This window comes from Cynocephalus volans, chromosome Y, assembly GCF_027409185.1.
Source record: "Cynocephalus volans isolate mCynVol1 chromosome Y, mCynVol1.pri, whole genome shotgun sequence".
Taxonomy (NCBI): Eukaryota; Metazoa; Chordata; class Mammalia; order Dermoptera; family Cynocephalidae; genus Cynocephalus; species Cynocephalus volans.
The window spans coordinates 3,234,260-3,253,461 of record NC_084479.1 but is presented as its reverse complement, the minus strand read 5'-3'; the positions used below and the strand labels follow the sequence as shown (position 1 = coordinate 3,253,461).

The 19,202-nt window shown below is 37.2% G+C and overlaps 1 protein-coding gene across 6 annotated transcripts in view; it reads right to left on the bottom strand.

Annotated features, from left to right (window-relative positions):
* LOC134368992 (probable ubiquitin carboxyl-terminal hydrolase FAF-X) overlaps positions 1-19,202 on the bottom strand; it is a 133,438-nt gene that overhangs the window by 49,180 nt on the left and 65,056 nt on the right. For all 6 annotated transcript variants that reach the window (XR_010022585.1, XM_063085218.1, XM_063085222.1 and 3 more), the window contains 3 exons: positions 13,228-13,468; positions 12,751-12,900; positions 11,324-11,444 (listed from right to left, as the gene is read on the bottom strand). Coding sequence is in view for 5 of the 6 variants with exons in the window: in XM_063085218.1 (XP_062941288.1) it covers positions 11,324-11,444; positions 12,751-12,900; positions 13,228-13,468 (512 nt within the window). In the remaining variant the exon portion in view is untranslated. The remainder of the gene's footprint in view (positions 1-11,323; positions 11,445-12,750; positions 12,901-13,227; positions 13,469-19,202) is intronic.

Below are 19,202 nucleotides of genomic sequence, written 5' to 3'. Positions count from 1 at the left end.
CAGTCCAAAAGTGCAAACAACCCAAGTGTCCATCAACAAATGAATGGATAGAGAAAATGTGGTATATACAAGCAAAGAAGTATTCAGCCTTAAAAAGGAAGAAAATTCTAATACATGCTACAAGATGGATGAACCTTGAGGACACTATACAAAATGAAATCAACCAGCCACAAAAAGACAATTACTAATGATTACATTTATGTGAGGTAGAGTGGCAGCACTCACAGAAACAGAAAGTAGAATCATGGTTGCCAAGGCTGGTGTGGAGGGAGAAATGGTGTGGAGGGAGCTGTTTTTACCAGGTACAAAGTTTTAGTCTTGCAAGAAGAAAATATTCTAGAGACTGGTTAACAACAATGTCAATGAATGTGATACACTTATCATCACTGGACTGTACACTTAAAAATAGTTAAGATGGTAAATTTTATGGGTACTTTACTACAATTTTTAAAAAGTGCATTACCTGATTATAGCGATCAGAAAGCATATAAAGCCCAATTTGAGAGACAGCAAATAAAAACTGGTCTGTTCTTTTAAAAAATGTCAATGTAAATTAAAGACGTTACAACATTTGATTTTGTTTTTTTTAAAATTTATTAATTAATTTACTTATTTATTTTTTCCTTAATTTTATTTTGTCGATATACAATGTGGTTGATTATTGTGGCCCATTACCGAAACCTCCCTCCCTCCTCCCTCTCCCCCACTCCCTCCCAACAATGTCCTTTCTGTTTGCTTGTCATATCAACTTCAAGTAACTGTAGTTGTTATGTCTTCTTCCCCCCACCTCCCCGATTTTTGTGTGTGTGTGTGTGTGGGTGTGTGTGTGAATTTATTTATTTATTTTTAGCTCCCACCAATAAGTGAGAACATGTGGTATTTCTCTTTCTGTGCCTGACTTGTTTCACTTAATATAATTCTCTCTGGGTCCATCCATGTTGTTGCAAATGGCAGTATTTCAATCGTTTTTATAGCTGAGTAGTATTCCATTGTGTAGATGTACCACATTTTCCATATCCACTCATCCGATGATGGACATTTGGGCTGGTTCCAACTCTTGGCTATTGTAAAGAGTGCTGCGATGAACACTGGGGAACAGGTATACCTTCGACTCGATGATTTCCATTCCTCTGGGTATATTCCCAGGAGTGGGATAGCTGGGTCATATGGAAGATCTATCTGGAATTGTTTGAGGAACCTCCATACCATTTTCCATAGAGGCTGCACCATTTTGCAGTCCCACCAACAATGTATGAGAGTTCCTTTTTCTCCGCAACCTCGCCAGCATTTATCCTTCAGAGTTTTTTGGATTTTAGCCATCCTAACTGGGGTGAGATGGTATCTCAGTGTGGTTTTGATTTGCATTTCCCGGATGCTAAGTGATATTGAGCATTTTTTCATATGTCTGTTGGCCATTTGTATATCTTCCTTAGAGAAATGCCTGCTTAGCTCTTTTGCCCATTTTTTAATTGGGTTGCTTGTTTTTCTCTTGTAAAGTTGTTTGAGTTCCTTGTATATTCTGGATATTAATCCTTTGTCAGATGTATATTTTGCAAAATTTTCTCCCACTCTGTTGGTTGTCTTTTAACTCTTTTAATTGTTTCTTTTGCTGTGCAGAAGCTCTTTAGTTTGATATAATCCCATTTGTTTATTTTTCCTTTGGTTTCCCGTGCTTTTGGGGTCGTATTCATGAAGTCTCTGTCCAGTCCTATTTCCTGAAGTGTCTCTCCTATGTTTTCTTTAAGAAATTTTATTGTTTCAGGGTTTATATTTAATTCTTTAATCCATTTTGAGTTGACTTTAGTGTGTGGTGAAAGGTATGGGTCTAGTTTCATTCTCCTGCATATTGATATCCAGTTCTACCAGCACCATTTGCTAAAGAGGCAGTTTCTTCCCCAGTGTATAGGCTTGGTGCCTTTGTCAAAGATCAGATAGCGGTAGGTGTGCGGGTTGATTTCTGGATTCTCTATTCTATTCCATTGATCAGTGTGTCTGTTTTTATGCCAGTACCATACTGTTTTGGTTATTATAGCTTTGTAGTATAGTTTAAAGTCAGGTAGTGTTATGCCTCCAGCTTTATTTTTTTTGCTCAACGTTGCTTTGGCTATGCGTGGTCTTTTGTTATTCCATATAAATGTCTGGATAGTTCTTTCCATTTCTGAGAAAAATGTCATTGGAATTTTGATGGGGATTGCATTAAATTTGTATATCACTTTGGTAGTATGGACATTTTCACAAAGTTGATGCTTCCAAGAGCATGGGATATGTTCTCAGGAGACACGCTTAGATACTTAGGTAAAAAGATATTTAGGTCAAAATGCATAATAGGTATCTACACCTCACTCTCCAAATGTGAAAACAAAATTTTACAGTGCATGACACGGTAAATGTGACAAATGCTAACAATTATTTGCAACTGATTTGATTAGAGGAAACAGAAATTTTGAACTCTAATCAAGCAATGTCATTCCTCACCTGAAAAATTCCATATTCTCATCAGCAGAACTGTATCATGAAAAAAAAGGACTAAACTTTTATAGTTTGAAGTTAATTAATAAAATTTTTTGGAAATTTTTCTCTTACATGAGTACCTACATAATATCCTTGAATTTACTTGCTTCTTGAATCACAAAGCCTAAAATACCACAAAAAAAGTTTTCCAATATTCATTCTATAAAGAACATTAATGGAGTAACCGACAAAACTTAAATGGAGATGAAACTTAAATAAGGACAGTTGATTTGAATGTAGAAATACATCTATATTACCTCTCTGGTTTAGATGTTTACATTGTTGTTATGTCAGTGAATGTCCTTATTTTAAAGAAACACACATTACAGTATTTGGGGAGTAGAAGGACATCAAACCAATAAATTCTTATATAATTTAAGGAAGAAAAAGTGTTTGTATTGTATTTCTTTTTAGTCTAAGTTTGTGATTACTTCAATAATAATACATGCATGATTTTCTGAACACAACGTGGCAGAACACAAATATCCTAAAATATCAGCAACAACATAAATTATTCATAAAATAAAAACAGAACCCTGTAAGGAAGTACCAAAGATAGAGGTCTTGTAAGACAGAAAGAGTCAATTAAAGATTTAGACCAACAAAATGTCCCCCCAAACCAGAAAAGAGTAAGAGAATTAAAACATTAAAAATATTTAGATTTAGTAAACTGATCACCATGTTCAAAAGCATAAAAATTTTTCAAAAGCACAGAGCAATGAGAAGAACATGGGCAAAGCAAAAATACAAATCTCCCACAATTCAAGAAAAATCAATCACTCAAATGACAAGTACTGTTGAGTACCCGGTATATAAAACAAAATGAAACAAACAAAAAACCCACGGGGCAACATCTTATTGTGATATTTCAGAATTTATGGGTTAAAAAAAGCTTCCAAAGAGAAAGTAAGTAAAACAAAACTTCAGTTTTCCAACCAGGAAACGATACAACTACTGTGAAACAAATTCTCAACTTTCAACTCTACTATAAACTACTACAAGTGAAACACACGCCCACACACATAAAATAAAGAAGAAACTATCCTGAGATTTCAGATGCATTCAAATAAGCAATGTCTTTTTAAAAAAAAAAAAAAAAAAAAAAAATGTTTCTGTGCACCCATTTTTAGGCCACCAGTATGCTTCAGCAAAATGAAGAGTGACTTAAGAAAGACCCAAGACCAAGGAGCACCAGAAGATCTGCCACAGGCAAGTTTTATAAAGAAGTCCTAGAACTTCTTTAGAACAGCTATATCAAAGACAATCAGACTAGAACAGGAAGAGACAACACGCCAAGAAAACATGATATAATATATATAACCATGTGGTAAGTTGTTTTAATAAATTACCTGAGGAAATACAGGAAGATTTCGTAATAAACACTACAGAAAACCAAGCAAATGCAAGAGGCAATTTAAAATCTAGTATAGGTTTTTCAAGATGGCGGTGGCTGCGGCGGCTGGCGCGGAGTAGCTGAGGTGGAAAAGGCGGCCACTGGGCCTCAGGCAGCCAGGAAACTTGTGGACCTTCCTCTTGCCATCTCTTAAGGGAGGAGTGCAGCTGCTGGCCGGTCGTGGGGGCTGAACGCCACTTTGCCCCCGGCAGGAGAGGCTGCCTCACTTACAGGCAACAGCTTTGAAGTGTGGAGCAGGAAAAGAACTGTTTCTTAGCTGCAAAAGCGAGTCTCGAAACAGGGAACACAGCGCCAGGGCTGCTGTGGATGCAGCCTGGATCCCGGAGGCCGGGGCCGCGCTGAAGGCGGCCAGCTGCCCTATTCAGGATTCGAGGTTTCAGGCTGGCATTAAAGAAGATTCCTGGGAGCGCCCGAGCCACGCCGTGACTGAACAGCCCGAGGCGGCAGCGGCCGAGAACACGGAAGGCGACAAACCAGAGACAGAGAGCGAGCACCCGACCTGGCACAACCGTTAGTGACCCTTGGCCCAGTTCCGTTCGGGGGGGCGGATGCCCGCCCGGCTCCCGCCTGCACCACCAGGCCACTCACCGCCCCGGTGCTGCCTCCATTTTCCCAGGTGCGGGCAGCTCCGCCCTGCTCGGCCATCACTGAGCCCTCCCACTTGCTTGGCCTGGCGCGGGGCTTTCCGGAGCCTGCAGGCCGGCCTCCTCTCCCTCTCCCTCCGTGGTTCTCTGGCGGGGCTGGTGGCGTGGGGCGTCCCCAGCCAGTCTTGGGAGGGCAAGGAAGTACGGGCGGGCCGACTCTCACTCCACCAAACCCTGGACTCCGGCCCCCGGTAAACTTCCTGTTACTGGGAGGCAGATACCATCTCTGCGGCCACCAGTTTGGAAAAAAGCCTAACGAATTTCTGGTTGGGAATAGTGTGGTAGGAGAGCTCCCAGGTCCGCTTGATCCTGCCGGAGAGCAGGCTGCAGGCGGGCGCTAGACTCGGTTTACACCGGGGGGATACAAAGGTGAACAAGACCCGAGAAAGATCTACACAGTGCTACAAAGGCACCCAGAGAGACCGGTCGTCTGTGCCTAGCAGAAACCTGGTAGACTTCCTGGGTGAGGCGGTGCCGAGCAGGGTCTTGAAGGCCCAGCTGACAGACGAGGGTTGCAAAGACACGCCCCAGCCCAGCACAGTGCGCACAGAAGGGGGAGACGTGCGGCCAGGGAGGTGAAGACTCGACAGAAACCACATACCCGGTGGGGTCGCCACTGCACGATCTAACAGCCTGGGCCAGAGCACACGGAACAGGGAGACGTCCTGCACAGGAAGTGAAAGCTCAACAGAGATCACACACCCTGTGGTACATGATCCACCAGCCCAGCAGAGTCCAAGCTGACCAGAAAGGTAGCTCCCCGGAGAAGCCCAAGACCCGAGGCAACCACACACACAAGGCACTAGAGGCCAACTGAGCAGTCACGGAGGGAGCCATACGAAATTGGCAACCACAGCAAAATCCTAGTTAGTCATTAGTCTCAAACCGGTGGACTGTGAAACCCCCTGCCACAATGAATAAACACCAAAAAAAAGATACCAGAAATACAAAAAATCAAGAAAGTACACCACCAAAAGTTAATAAATCTCAAACTCTAGATCCTATAGAACAAGAAGCCCTTGAAATAACTGACAAGGAATTTCGAGTGATAATTCTAAGGAAACTGAATGAGATACAAGAAAACTCAGCTAGACATCATGATGAAATGAGGAGAAGTATACAGGATCTGAAAGAGGAAATGTACAAGGAAATCAATGTCCTGAAAAAAAATGTAGCAGAACTTGCTGAACTGAAGAAGTTATTCAGCGAAATAAAAAACACAACGGAGAGTTTAACCAGCAGGCTTGTCGAAGTTGAAGAGAGAACCTCTGAACTTGAAGATGGGCTGTTTGAAATAACACAAGCAGACTAAAAGAAAGAAAAAAGAATCAAGGACATCGAAGAAAATCTGAGAGAGATATCAGACAACCTCAAGCACTCAAATATCCGAGTCATGGGTATTCCAGAAGGGGAGGAAAATAGAGATTCCATTGATAACATATTCAACAAAATAGTGGCAGAAAACTTCCCAGGTATAGGAAAAATCACAGATCTTCATATCCAGGAAGCTCAACGATCTCCAAATGTATTCAACCCAAAAAGACCTTCTCCAAGACATGTCATAGTCAAACTGGCAAAACTCAGAGACAAAGAGAGAATCTTAAAAGCTGCAAGAGAGAAGCGTCAAATCACCTATAAGGGAGCCCCAATCAGGTTAACATCAGACTTTTCATCACAAACCCTAAAAGCTAGAAAGGAATGGGATGATATCTTCAAAATACTAAAAGACAAAGATTGCCAGCCAAGAATACTCTACCCTGCAAGGCTATCCTTCCGAAATGAGGGGCAAATAGTATATTTCTCAGACAAACAAAAACTGCGGGATTTCACTACCACACGACCACCCTTACAAGAAATCCTCAAGGGAGTACTGGGTTTGGTTCCTGAAAAATAACTACCACTGCCATTAAAACCCAAGAAAAATCTAAACCCGCTAGTATAATAAAAATGGCATTCATGAAGAGAAAACAAGCTAACAAAAACACTATCTACAACCTAAGGAACCACCAAACAAAGAAACCAAACAGTAAATCAGAAAGCAAGGAACAAAAGACACCTAAGACAACCAAACAACCAATAAAATGCTAGGAATAAATCAACACCTTTCAATAACAACTCTTAATGTAAAAGGCTTAAATTCCCCAATTAAAAGACACAGACTGGCTGACTGGATCAAAAAGCAGGACCCAACTATATGCTGCCTACAAGAGACCCACCTCACCCATAAAGATTCACACAGACTAAGAGTGAAAGGTTGGAAAAAGATTTACCATGCAAACAGAAAAGAAAAACGAGCTGGAGTAGCTATTCTTATATCTGACAAAATAGACTGTAAACTAAAAACCATAAAAAGAGACAATGAGGGACACTACTTAATGATAAAAGGACTGATCCATCAAGAAGACATAACAATCATAAATATGTATGCACCCAATGTTGGAGCAGCCAGATTTATAAAACAAACTCTATTAGACCTAAAGAAGGAAATAGACACTAATACCATAATAGCAGGGGACTTGAACACCCCACTGTCAATATTAGACAGATCATCTAGGCAAAGAATCAGTAGAGAAACACAAGATCTAAACAAGACTCTAGACCAATTGGAATTGGCAGATATCTACAGAACATTCCACCCAACCATCTCAGAATATTCATTCTTCTCATCAGCACATGGATCATTCTCCAGGATAGATCACATATTAGGTCACAAATAAAGTCTCAATAAATTAAAAAAAATTGGAATTATCCCATGTATCTTCTCAGACCACAATGGATTAAAACTAGAAATTAATAACAAACGAACCTCTGGAAACTATACAAACACATGGAAATTAAACAGCATTGTACTTAATGACATATGGGTCCAAGAAGAAATCAAGCAGGAAATCAAAAAATTTATTGAAACTAATGAAAACAATGATACATCATACCAAAACCTGTGGGATACTGCAAAAGCAGTATTGAGGGGGAAATTTATTGCATTAAACGCTCACTTCAGAAGAATGGAAAGATGGCAAGTGAACAACCTAACACTTCACCTTAAAGAACTAGAAAAACAAGAACAATCCAAACCTAAAGTTAGCAGACAGAAAGAAATCATTAAGATCAGAGCAGAACTGAATGAAATTGAAAACCAAAAAACAATTCAAAAGATCAACGAATCAAAAAGTTGGTTTTTTGAAAAGATAAATAAAATTGACAAACCATTAGCATGGCTAACAAAAAAAAGAAGAGAGAAGACTCAAATAACAAAAATTAGAAATGAAAAAGGCGATATTACAACTGATTCATCTGAAATACAAGGAATCATTCGAGACTACTATAAACAACTATACGCCAACAAATTTGAAAATCTGGAGGAAATGGATAAATTTCTGGACACACACAAGCTCCCAAAACTGAACCGTGAAGATGTAGAAAATTTGAACAGACCAATAACAATCAAGGAGATTGAAGCTGTTATCAGAAGGCTCCCAACAAAGAAAAGCCCAGGACCAGATGGATTCACAGCAGAATTTTACCAAACATTCAAAGAGGAATTGACACCGATTCTTTACAAACTATTCCAAAAGATTGAAATGGACGCAAATCTCCCAAACTCATTCTATGAAGCAAACATCATCCTGATACCAAAACCAGGTAAAGATATAACCAAAAAAGAAAACTACAGGCCGATATCCTTCATGAATATAGATGCAAAAATCCTCACTAAAATACTAGCAAACAGAATACAGCAACACATACGAAAAATTATTCATCACGATCAAGTGGGATTCATCCCAGGGATGCAAGGTTGGTTCAACATATGCAAATCAATAAATGTGATACACCATATTAATAAACTCAAACACAAGGACCATATGATCATCTCTATAGATGCTGAAAAAGCATTTGATAAAGTTCAGCACTCATTCATGACAAAGACCCTCTATAAGTTAGGTATAGAGGGAAAGTATCTCAACATAATTAAAGCCATATATGACAAACCCACAGCCAATATCATCCTGAATGGGGAAAAGTTGAAAGCTTTTCCTTTAAGAACAGGAACTAGACAAGGATGCCCACTCTCACCACTCCTATTCAACATAGTGTTGGAAGTACTAGCCAGAGCAATCAGAGAAGAGAAGGAAATAAAGGGCATCCAGATTGGAAAAGATGAAGTCAAACTGTCCCTGTTTGCAGATGACATAATCCTATATATCGAACAGCCTAAAACCTCTACAAAAAAACTCTTGGAATTGATAAATGATTTCAGCACAGTAGCAGGATACAAAATCAACACACAAAAATCAGTAGCATTTCTTTTCTCCAATAGTGAACATGCAGAAGGAGAAATCAAGAAAGCCTGCCCATTTACAATAGCCACCAAAAACATAAAATACTTAGGAATTGAGTTAACCAAGGAGGTGAAAAATCTCTATAATGAGAACTACAAACCACTGCTGAGAGAAATTAGAGAGGATACAAGAAGATGGAAAGATATCCCATGCTCTTGGATTGGAAGAATCAACATAGTGAAAATGTCCATACTACCCAAAGTGATATACAAATTCAATGCAATCCCCATCAAAATTCCAAAGACATTTTTCTCAGAAATGGAAAAAAGTATTCAGACATTTATATGGAACAATAAAAGACTACGCATAGCCAGAGCAATGCTGAGCAAAAAAAATAAAGCTGGAGGCATAACACTTCCTGATTTTAAGCTATACTACAAAGCTATAATAACCAAAACAGTATGGTACTGGCAGAAAAACAGATACACAGACCAATGGAATAGAATAGAGAATCCAGAAATCAACCCACACACTTACTGCCATCTGATCTTTGACAAAGGCACCAAGCCTATTCACTGGGGAAGGGACTGCCTCTTCAGCAAATGGTGCTGGGATAACTGGATATCCATATGCAGGAGAATGAAACTAGATCCATACCTCTCACCGTATACTAAAATCAACTCAAAATGGATTAAGGATTTAAACATACACCCTGAAACAATAAAACTTCTGAAAGAAAACATAGGGGAAACACTTCAGGAAATAGGACTGGGCACAGACTTCATGAATACGACCCCAAAAGCACGGGCAACCAAAGGAAAAATAAACAAATGGGATTATATCAAACTAAAAAGCTTCTGCACAGCAAAAGAAACAATTAAAAGAGTTAAAAGACAACCAACAGAGTGGGAGAAAATATTTGCAAAATATACATCTGACAAAGGATTAATATCCAGAATATATAAGGAACTCAAACAACTTTACAAGAAGAAAACAAGCAACCCAATTAAAAAATGGGCAAAAGAGCTAAGTAGGCATTTCTCTAAGGAAGATATACAAATGACCAACAGACATATGAAAAAATGCTCAACATCACTCAGCATCCGGGAAATGCAAATCAAAACCACATTGAGATACCATCTAACCCCAGTTAGGATGGCTAAAATCCAAAAGACTCTGAACGATAAATCCTGGCGAGGCTGCGGAGAAAAAGGAACTCTCATACATTGTTGGTGGGACTGCAAAATGGTGCAGCCTCTATGGAAAATGGTATGGAGGTTCCTCAAACAATTGCAGATAGATCTACCATACGACCCAGCTATCCCACTGTTGGGAATATACCCAGAGAAATGGAAATCATCAAGTCGAAGGTATACCTGTTCCCCAATGTTTATCGCAGCACTCTTTACAATAGCCAAGAGTTGGAACCAGCCCAAATGCCCATCATCACATGAGTGGATACGGAAAATGTGGTACATCTACACAATGGAATACTACTCAGCTATAAAAACGAATGAAATACTGCCATTTGCAACAACATGGATGGACCTTGAGAGAATTATATTAAGTGAAACAAGTTAGGCACTGAAAGAGAAATACCACATGTTCTCACTTATTGGTGGGAGCTAAAAATTAGTATATAAATTCACACACACACACACACACACACACACACACACACACACACACACACACACACACACACACACACACACACAAACCGGGGGGGGGGGAGAAGATATAACAACCACAATTATTTGAAGTTGATACGAGAAGCAAACAGAAAGGACATTGTTGGGGTGGAGGGGGGAGGGAGGGAGGTTTTGGTGATGGGGAGCAATAATCAGCTACAATGTATATCGACAAAATAAAATTTTAAAAAAAAATCTAGTATAATCAGGTATAAGTAATGAGAGATTATAATATATATTTAGACAGTCTTGAAAATGTAAATAAATTTTTTTCAAAGCACAAGATGACCAGAGAAAGACATGGAGAGGGTAAAAAATAAATTTTTGTCTACACAAAAGTACATCAATACATTAGACCTAAACTTAACACACAAAAATAACAGTATAAGCTTACTGCTTACTGACAAAATGGTATAAGCAATAATAAAAGCTAAAAGTTAAAAGTGGTTTTTCTTTGAAATAGAAATGGATGAGGATAGATGAGGCAGTAAACTACAGTTCTTCATTATGAGCCCTTAAAGAATGCTGACTTTCTGAATTGAATATAACTAGTTCACTAAAAATATTTTATTAAAATTATGTGTTCCAAAATATTTTTCTCATCCATGAAAAAATTTTCATCAGTAATGGAGTGGAAGACACATGATCAGTATTACAACCTACTCCACAAGGTATATCTTATTGGAAAAAGGATTTGTTAAAATATTCCCTTTTGTGTCCATCATCTATTTTAGCATTTTTCCTCTGGAGCAGGAGATATGAGTGGCTGGACAATTTTCTTACCCGGTGGCATAAGTTTCATAAGTACTCTTGCTCCATCTCTAAGAGCTGGCACATTCAGGCTGCTTCCTAAGTCTGCAACTTGCCAAAGGAAAGATATATATCTGGGATGCAGTGACATTATCTAGAATATACAATGCACAATATAGTTATCTGTAAACTACACCAAAAAAGCTTTTTATTAATCAAAGTTAATCTATTCATTCTCCCCCAAATAAATTTTCTACTGGTCTCACATCTTCCCATACACCATTTATATTCACCCAAATGATCTGTGTTACCTATCTTTTCAGTTTTATAATGCCATCGATTCTGTATAATGTTTATACCAACATTAATAAAGCAAATGTAATTTACAGTGCCTAACTTTTTAGGCATTTCTGCACACAGAAATGCTAAGATAGGGAAAAACATAAAACTTTCCCAGGACTAAAGTCTCTGCTGTAGATATAAAAAAAACTGTAACACAGCAATATGCTTGCTGTAAGGGCAGTCGTCCTTGGTGCAGCTAAACCTAACTATGGGAAAGTATGTGAGCTACAGGTTCAAGGTTAATGGCTGGGGGATGTTCCTAATCTAGCCCTCAGCTTTATCTTTGAGTTTCTTGGGGAACTAAGTGTTGCCTTGATAATTTTCTCATTGTTCTTTTTGTAACTACCTATGTTCCTTTTCTGTAACTTTCTTGCCTGGACAATAAAAACAGAGAGAATCCTCCCTCCAGTTTATTCCTGGGAATTCTTTTCTCTTGAAAGAATTCCTTCTGGGCCTCTCACTGCTCTGGAGAAATGGGCTTTGAGTAACACTTTGCATCTCCATCACCCTGGGAGAGCTGACAGTTCTTCATGATGCAAACTTTATACACCATTTATTAAGCTTTCTAAATAATTTTGAGTAGTTTATTTGCAACAGTATTTCTACTGTTTTATAAACTACTCTGTCACATAGTAAGTACTCAGATGCTGTTTATACAAAAGGGCCCTCACCCCCTCAGCAGTTAAATTCCTAACCCAATCATTGCAGGGACCCAAATCCCTTTGACACTAAAGTGTCTGGTATAGTTGTAAGCCTAACAATTTTTAAGGGCGGGGGGGAGAGAAACGTTAAGAAAGGTAGATGTTATTTATTTCGATATGAGATACTATGAAGAATCTGAGAAGGACAGAGGATACTTTAAAACCATTCTAAAGGAGAATGATAATACAATAGTATTTTATAGTTGTGTACTTAATAGTATAATTAAATTATAATAGATTAACTATGTAATATTATCATAAAATCAAAAATTAAGCAATCCACTCAGAAATTAATAGTTAACTATATAATTACTTGATATATTGTCCCATCTGTAACTGTAAGCTCCTCAGAAGAACCACTCAACACAATTATTTATATTGCCCAAGAGAATATGCCTTTCATAAGGAACTACTTACCACCCCTGGCAAACAACTTTCCACTTCTGGATTGGGGCCATCACTGTAGTGATTACAATGGTTTCTAGGAGATCCAGTTGAGGAATCAGAAGAGCTATCGGGACTTGAAGGCATGCTGAAATTTATTTGTGTAAGTCTGGCTGTAATTAGCTGAAAATGATAGTGTATTTAGTAGCACAGACAAGGAAAAACAGTTCCAAAAAAATACAAAAATCAGTTATATAAAAAGGCTAAAATATCTTATGCTTTCAATTTAGAAATTTACTTAAAAGCACTGTCCGACATTTTCACTTGAAGTATTGCAGAGGTAATAAACTATTAAATTCTGTGTCATCTGTCTTTTTCAGGGTTCTAACTCAAACAACAACAGAGAATCTTAATAGTTAGACTTTTAAAAAACACTTACTGATTGAAAATAACAAAAAAATAGTCTAAACACTTAATTTGGGGGAATATCTAAAAATTATATGTACTTACTGATTTATCTTTTAAGTTTAATTGTCCAATTAGCTTTCTGTCATCTTCAGAATCAATCAGGTCACCACCCACAAACAATTCTATTTTTGTATGGGCTACATTGGCTTTAATACGATTGAGAATACATCGACGTACTGAACCAACTGTATCGTTTGTATGAGACCATATGTCCAAGTCATCAACCTGTCTACCCTGGTTTGGAAACCGAACTATAAGAGAGAGGTGTTTGCCACGAAATGCTCTGAAAAAAAAAATTAAAGTTAAAAATTTAAAAAATGCACAATCACATGCAGCAGACTGCCAAGAAAATAAAGATGGGAATTGAATATTTTCTTCTTAAAAGGACTATAGTTAAACTTCTTTTGTTTGTGTGTTTCTTTCTTTCTTTTTTTTAGGGCACCTAAAATCAGAAGAAAAAACTTGTTTTGAAGATCTTGAGAAAAATATTATTCTTCATTTAAATTATGAGCATCATAATGAATCTTGGAAATGCAGCAATCATATTCCATTTTTGTTAATCTTTGGCTCTATGGTTGCAGAACAAAAGGTTTCTACTTATAAATTACAATAAAGACAAGAGTAATACCTCATTTATTTTTAAGCTACTCACTGTGGAGGATGAGTTCCAGCTTTAAAGTATAAACAAAAATAATCCCTGCACCCAAACTCATACAGTGTTCTGCACCCTGGGGAACAAGCAATTCACCTTCACAACAAGAGGAGCCAATGTAGGCATTTCCTAAAGCCTGAGAGCTGACCACTAGGGTACCTCCACTGCCTCTGCTACGGGCCCCACCACAGACCCAAGAACTGGCCTGCTGCCTCCAACTGCTTCAGCAGCAAATCTGCAGAAGTGGCTACTGCCTCATCACTCCCACAAATCCACCCACTCCAGTAGTGCAACCATCACTGCCCCTGCCCACTCCAGTGGTGAAATCACCACCCATCCTTTCATCCCTCCCAGGGTTTATCTGCCCTGGCTGTCAACAGCTGTACTCACTTTAGTGATGTAACCAATCTGTGCCAACATCCCTCCTCCAGTAGCCCAAGGACAAGCCTACGTGGGATCTATAGCCTTTGGCAATCCCACATTTTGGGTAGCTGAGCTGCCACAGGCCTGAGAACCAGCTGCTATGGTAGCCTCCACCTCCAAGAAATCCATGCCACAGCCCCAAGAAAAACTCACAGCCTAAGCCACTGAAGTACTTGCAGACAACTCCAACACTGAATACAGCTGAAGAAATCACAGAGACAACACTATTGCACCCACCTTGAACCAAAGCCAAAGCACTTTCCCCAAAAGACACTTCAGGACACAAATACAGGAAAGATTCTCAATAAAATTAGAAGATAGTCCATGAGAAGTGCAGACAAACTGTAGTAATACAAGAAACATGAAAAAGCAAGAAACATGATACCCACCAATTAATAAAATAATTCTCTAGTACTAAACCCCAAAGAAAAGAAAATCTGTGAAATGCTTTTAAAAAGTAAAAACAACGACCTTAAGGAAACTCAGAAAGATACAAGAGAATGCAGATAGACAAATCAATGACTCAGAAACATGATTTGTGATCTGAATGAGAAATTCAACAGAGATAAATAACATTAAAAAGAACAAAGGAGAAATCTTGGAACTAAAAAAAATTCAGCAGATGAAATACAACATACTTCAAAACAGATCTTGTATATTGTCGAAAAAAGAAGATAGAGGAAAAGTCTATGAGATTTATGACACAACACTGAGCGAATAAACATTCACAGTTTGAGAATTTTACAAGATGAGAAAAGTCACAGAAAACCTATTCAATAAAATAGCTGAAAACTTCTCAAGTCTTGGGGGAGAGATACGGTCATCCAAATCCAAGAAGCTCACAGACCCCCAAAATAGATTCTTGAAACAAATGAAAATAGAAACACACCATACTAAAACCTATGGGATACAGCAAAAGCAGTACTAAAGAGAGATTATTGCAATAAATGATTGACTACATTGAAAAAGTATAAAGTCTCCAAATAACCTAATGCTGCACATGAAGGAATTAAAAAAGCAAGTACAAATCAAACCAAAAACTAGTAGACAGAAAGAAATAATAAAGATCAAAGCAGAACAAAATGAAAAAAGACTTTAAAAAATATACAAAAGATCAACCAAATGAAAACTTGATTTTTTGAAAAGATAAACAAAACTGACAAACCATTAGCTAGACTAAGAAAAAAAGAGAGAAGACCCAAATAAATAAAATGAGAAATGAAAAGGATGACATTATAACTGCTAATGAAGAAATACAAAAGGATTTAGAGACTATGACAAACAACTATGTGACAAAAAATTATAAACCCTAAGGAAAAAGAATAAATTCCTAGACACCTATAACCTACCTAGATTGAACCAAGAAGAGAAAACCTAAAAAGATCTATGTCATGTAACAAGACTGAATGGAAAAGTCCCCCATGAAAGATAAGCCTAGGATCAAATGTCTTCATTGCTGAATTATCCCAAACTTTTAAAGAACTATAACCAGTTCTTCTCAAACTATACCAAAAACTGAAGAGGATGAAATTCTTCCAAACTCATTCTATGATGCCAACATTATCCTGATACCAAAATTAGAAAAAACACAATGAAAAAAGAGAAAACTATAAGCCAATATCCATGATGAACACAAATGCAAGAATCCTCAAAAACATAATAGCACACCAAATCTAGCAGCACATCAAAAAGATTATACACCATGATAACTACTATGCAAGGATGGTTAAAATATGCAAATGTATAAATGTGAGACATTATCAACAAAATGAAGGACAGAACACAAATAATCATCTCAATAGATACAGAAAAAGCTTACAGAATTTGATATAATTCAACATCGCTTCATGATAAAAACTCCCAGCAAATTAGATATAAAAGGAAAATATCTTGATACAATAAAGGCTATATATGACTAACCCACAGCTAGCATCATACTGAACAGGTAAAACTTGTAATCTTTTCCACCTGTGAGTTCTGGAACCAGACAAGAATGCCCACTTTCTCCACTTGTGCAAATGAACTCAAAAGTACAGATAACAAAAGCAAAAATAGACAAGTGATATCATACTAAAAAGCCGCTGCACAACAAAGGAAATAATCACCCTGGCAAGAGAGAGGAAATATTTGCAAACTATTCACCTGATAATAAATTAATATTTAGAACATATAAGTAACTAACACAACAGCAAAAACAAACTAATAATCCAACTAAGAAATGGGCAAATAATCCAAATAAAAATTTCTCAAAAAACAAAGAAATGACCAATAGGTATGTGAAAAAATGCTCAATATCACTAACCATCAGGGAAATGCAAATCAAAACCACAACAAGATGTCATCTCATCCCAGTTAGAATGACTATTATCAAAAAGATAAAATAAATGTTGGCAAGAATGGGGAGAAAAAGAAATTCTTAAACACTAATGGTATGAACGTAAAGTAGTACAATCATTATGAAAAATAGTATGGAGTTTCCTCAAAAAACAAAAATAGAATTACCATATGATCCAGCAATCCCACTACTGAGTATTTATCCAAATGAAAGGAAATAATTATATTGAAGAAGTATCTGTATACCCATGTCTACTGCACTACCATTTACCATAACCACTATACTGAATCAACATAAGCGTCCATCAACAATTAACGGATAAAGAAATTATGGTATATATACACAATAGAATACTACTCTGCTTTAAAAGAACAAAAGCTTGTTATTCATGGCAACATAGATAAGCCTTAGGACATTCTGTTAAGTGAAATAAGTTAGGCACAGAAAGGTATATACTGCATGTTCTCATGCGGAAACTAAAAAAGTTGAGCTCACAGAAGAAAGTAGAATTGTAATTATCAGAGGATGGGAAGGAAAGGAGGAAATAGGGAGAGGGTGGTTAAATGATACAAATTATAGTTAGACAGGAAGAATAAGTCCTACTGTTCTACAGTGCTGTTAGGTGATGATAATAATTTATCATGTCATTTTAATTAGCTAGAGGAAAGGATTTTGAGTGCTCCTAGTATAAGGAATTGATAAATGATTGAGGTCACAGATGTGCTAATTACAATCATTACACATTATTTATATGTATTAAAACATTACTCTGTATCCTATATGTACAATTATTATGTGTTAATTAAAAGAATAAAATTAAATTTCAAAAAAAGCAATTTTATACTTTTCAGTTAAAAAAGTGACCCTTTAAAACAAAACTTGATGTTGATTATATTAAATTTTCCCTAAACTAGAAATGTTTAAGTACTTGTTTAATTACTTAATTTATGATTACGTGATTATAATTTATATCATATACTATATAATTTTAAATAACTTATAATATTAAAATGATTAAATTATCAAATTAATTTATAGTAATGGTTTTTAGATTTAAAGATATTTTTAGCAGAGACCATCTAAAAATATTTTTTGTCATATCTACTCAATCAGCAACTCTTAAGATTTTTATTTTTGTAAAATTTTAAAAAATTTTATCAATACACAATGTAGTTGATTTTCATGTCCCTTCTCCTTGCTCCCTCTTTCCCCTGTTCACTTTTCTTAACAAGTTCGAGGAACTGTTGTGATTGTTGTTTGTGTCTTTTTTCCCCTCTGTGGTTTATATGTTTGGGGATTTATTTATTTATTTTTATTAGCTCCCACAAGTAAGTGAGAATACGCAGTATTTCTCTTTCTGTGCCTGGCTTATTTCACTTAACATAATTTTCTCTAAGTCCATCTATGTTGCTGCAAATGGTAGTATTTCCGTTATAGCAGAGTAGTATTCCATTGTGTAGATATACTACATTTTCCTTATCCATTCATATGATGATGGGCATTTAGGCTGGTTCCAACTCTTGGCTACTGTAAATAGTGATGCAGTGAACATGGGAGTACAGGTATTCCTTTGTCATGATGATTTCCATTCCTCTAGGTATATGCAACTACCTATGCACCTACAGCCATCTGATCTATGATGAAGGCACCAAAACTACACACTGGAGAAGAGACTATCTCTTCAGTAAATGGTGCTGGGAAAACTGGAATTCACATGCAGGCAAATGAAACTACACCCATACCTCTCATCATATACCAAAATCAACTCAAAATGGATTAAAGAATTACATATACATCCTGAAACAATAAAACTTTTTAAAGAAAACATAGGGGAAAAACTCCAGGTAGTAGGATTGGACACAGACTTTATGAATACTACCCCTAAGCACAGGCAACCAAAGGAAAAATAAACAGGAGTATAGCAAGCTAACAGAGTGAAAAGACAACCAACAGTGTGGGAGAAAGTATCTGAAAATATACATCTGACAAAGATTAATATCCAGAATATACAAGGAAGTCAAACAACTTAACTGCAAAAAAACAAGTGACCCAATTACAATATGGGCAAAGGAGCTGAATAAGCATTTCTCAAAGGAAGACATAAGCATTTTATTTTTAACACTGTAAAGAATAACATTGAACTAAAAAATGAATCTAATGCAAAATACCAGTGCCACACTTATTGGGTGAAAAACAAAAAAAAAAATTGTAGTTAATGAGTGAAAACGCCTTACCAAAATACAAATAAAAACTTACGCTATTACAAAATGTATACTTATTTTAAAGTTAGTATCTGTAGGCCGAGCCTGTGGCACACTCGGGAGAGTGCAGCGCTTGGGAGCGCAGCGACGCTCCCACCGCGGGTTCGGATCCTATATAGGAATAGCCGGTGCACTCAGTGGCTGAGTACCGGTCATGAAAAAGACAAAAAAAAAAAAAAAAAAAAAATCTGTTCGAGGAAAAAAAAAAAAAAAAAAAAAAAGGGCTGAGCCCGTGGCGCACTCGGTAGCGTGCTGCGCTAGCAGGGCGGCGACGCTCCCGCCGCGGGTTCGGATCCTATATAGGAATGACCGGTGCACTCCCTGGCTGAGCGCCGGTCACGAAAAA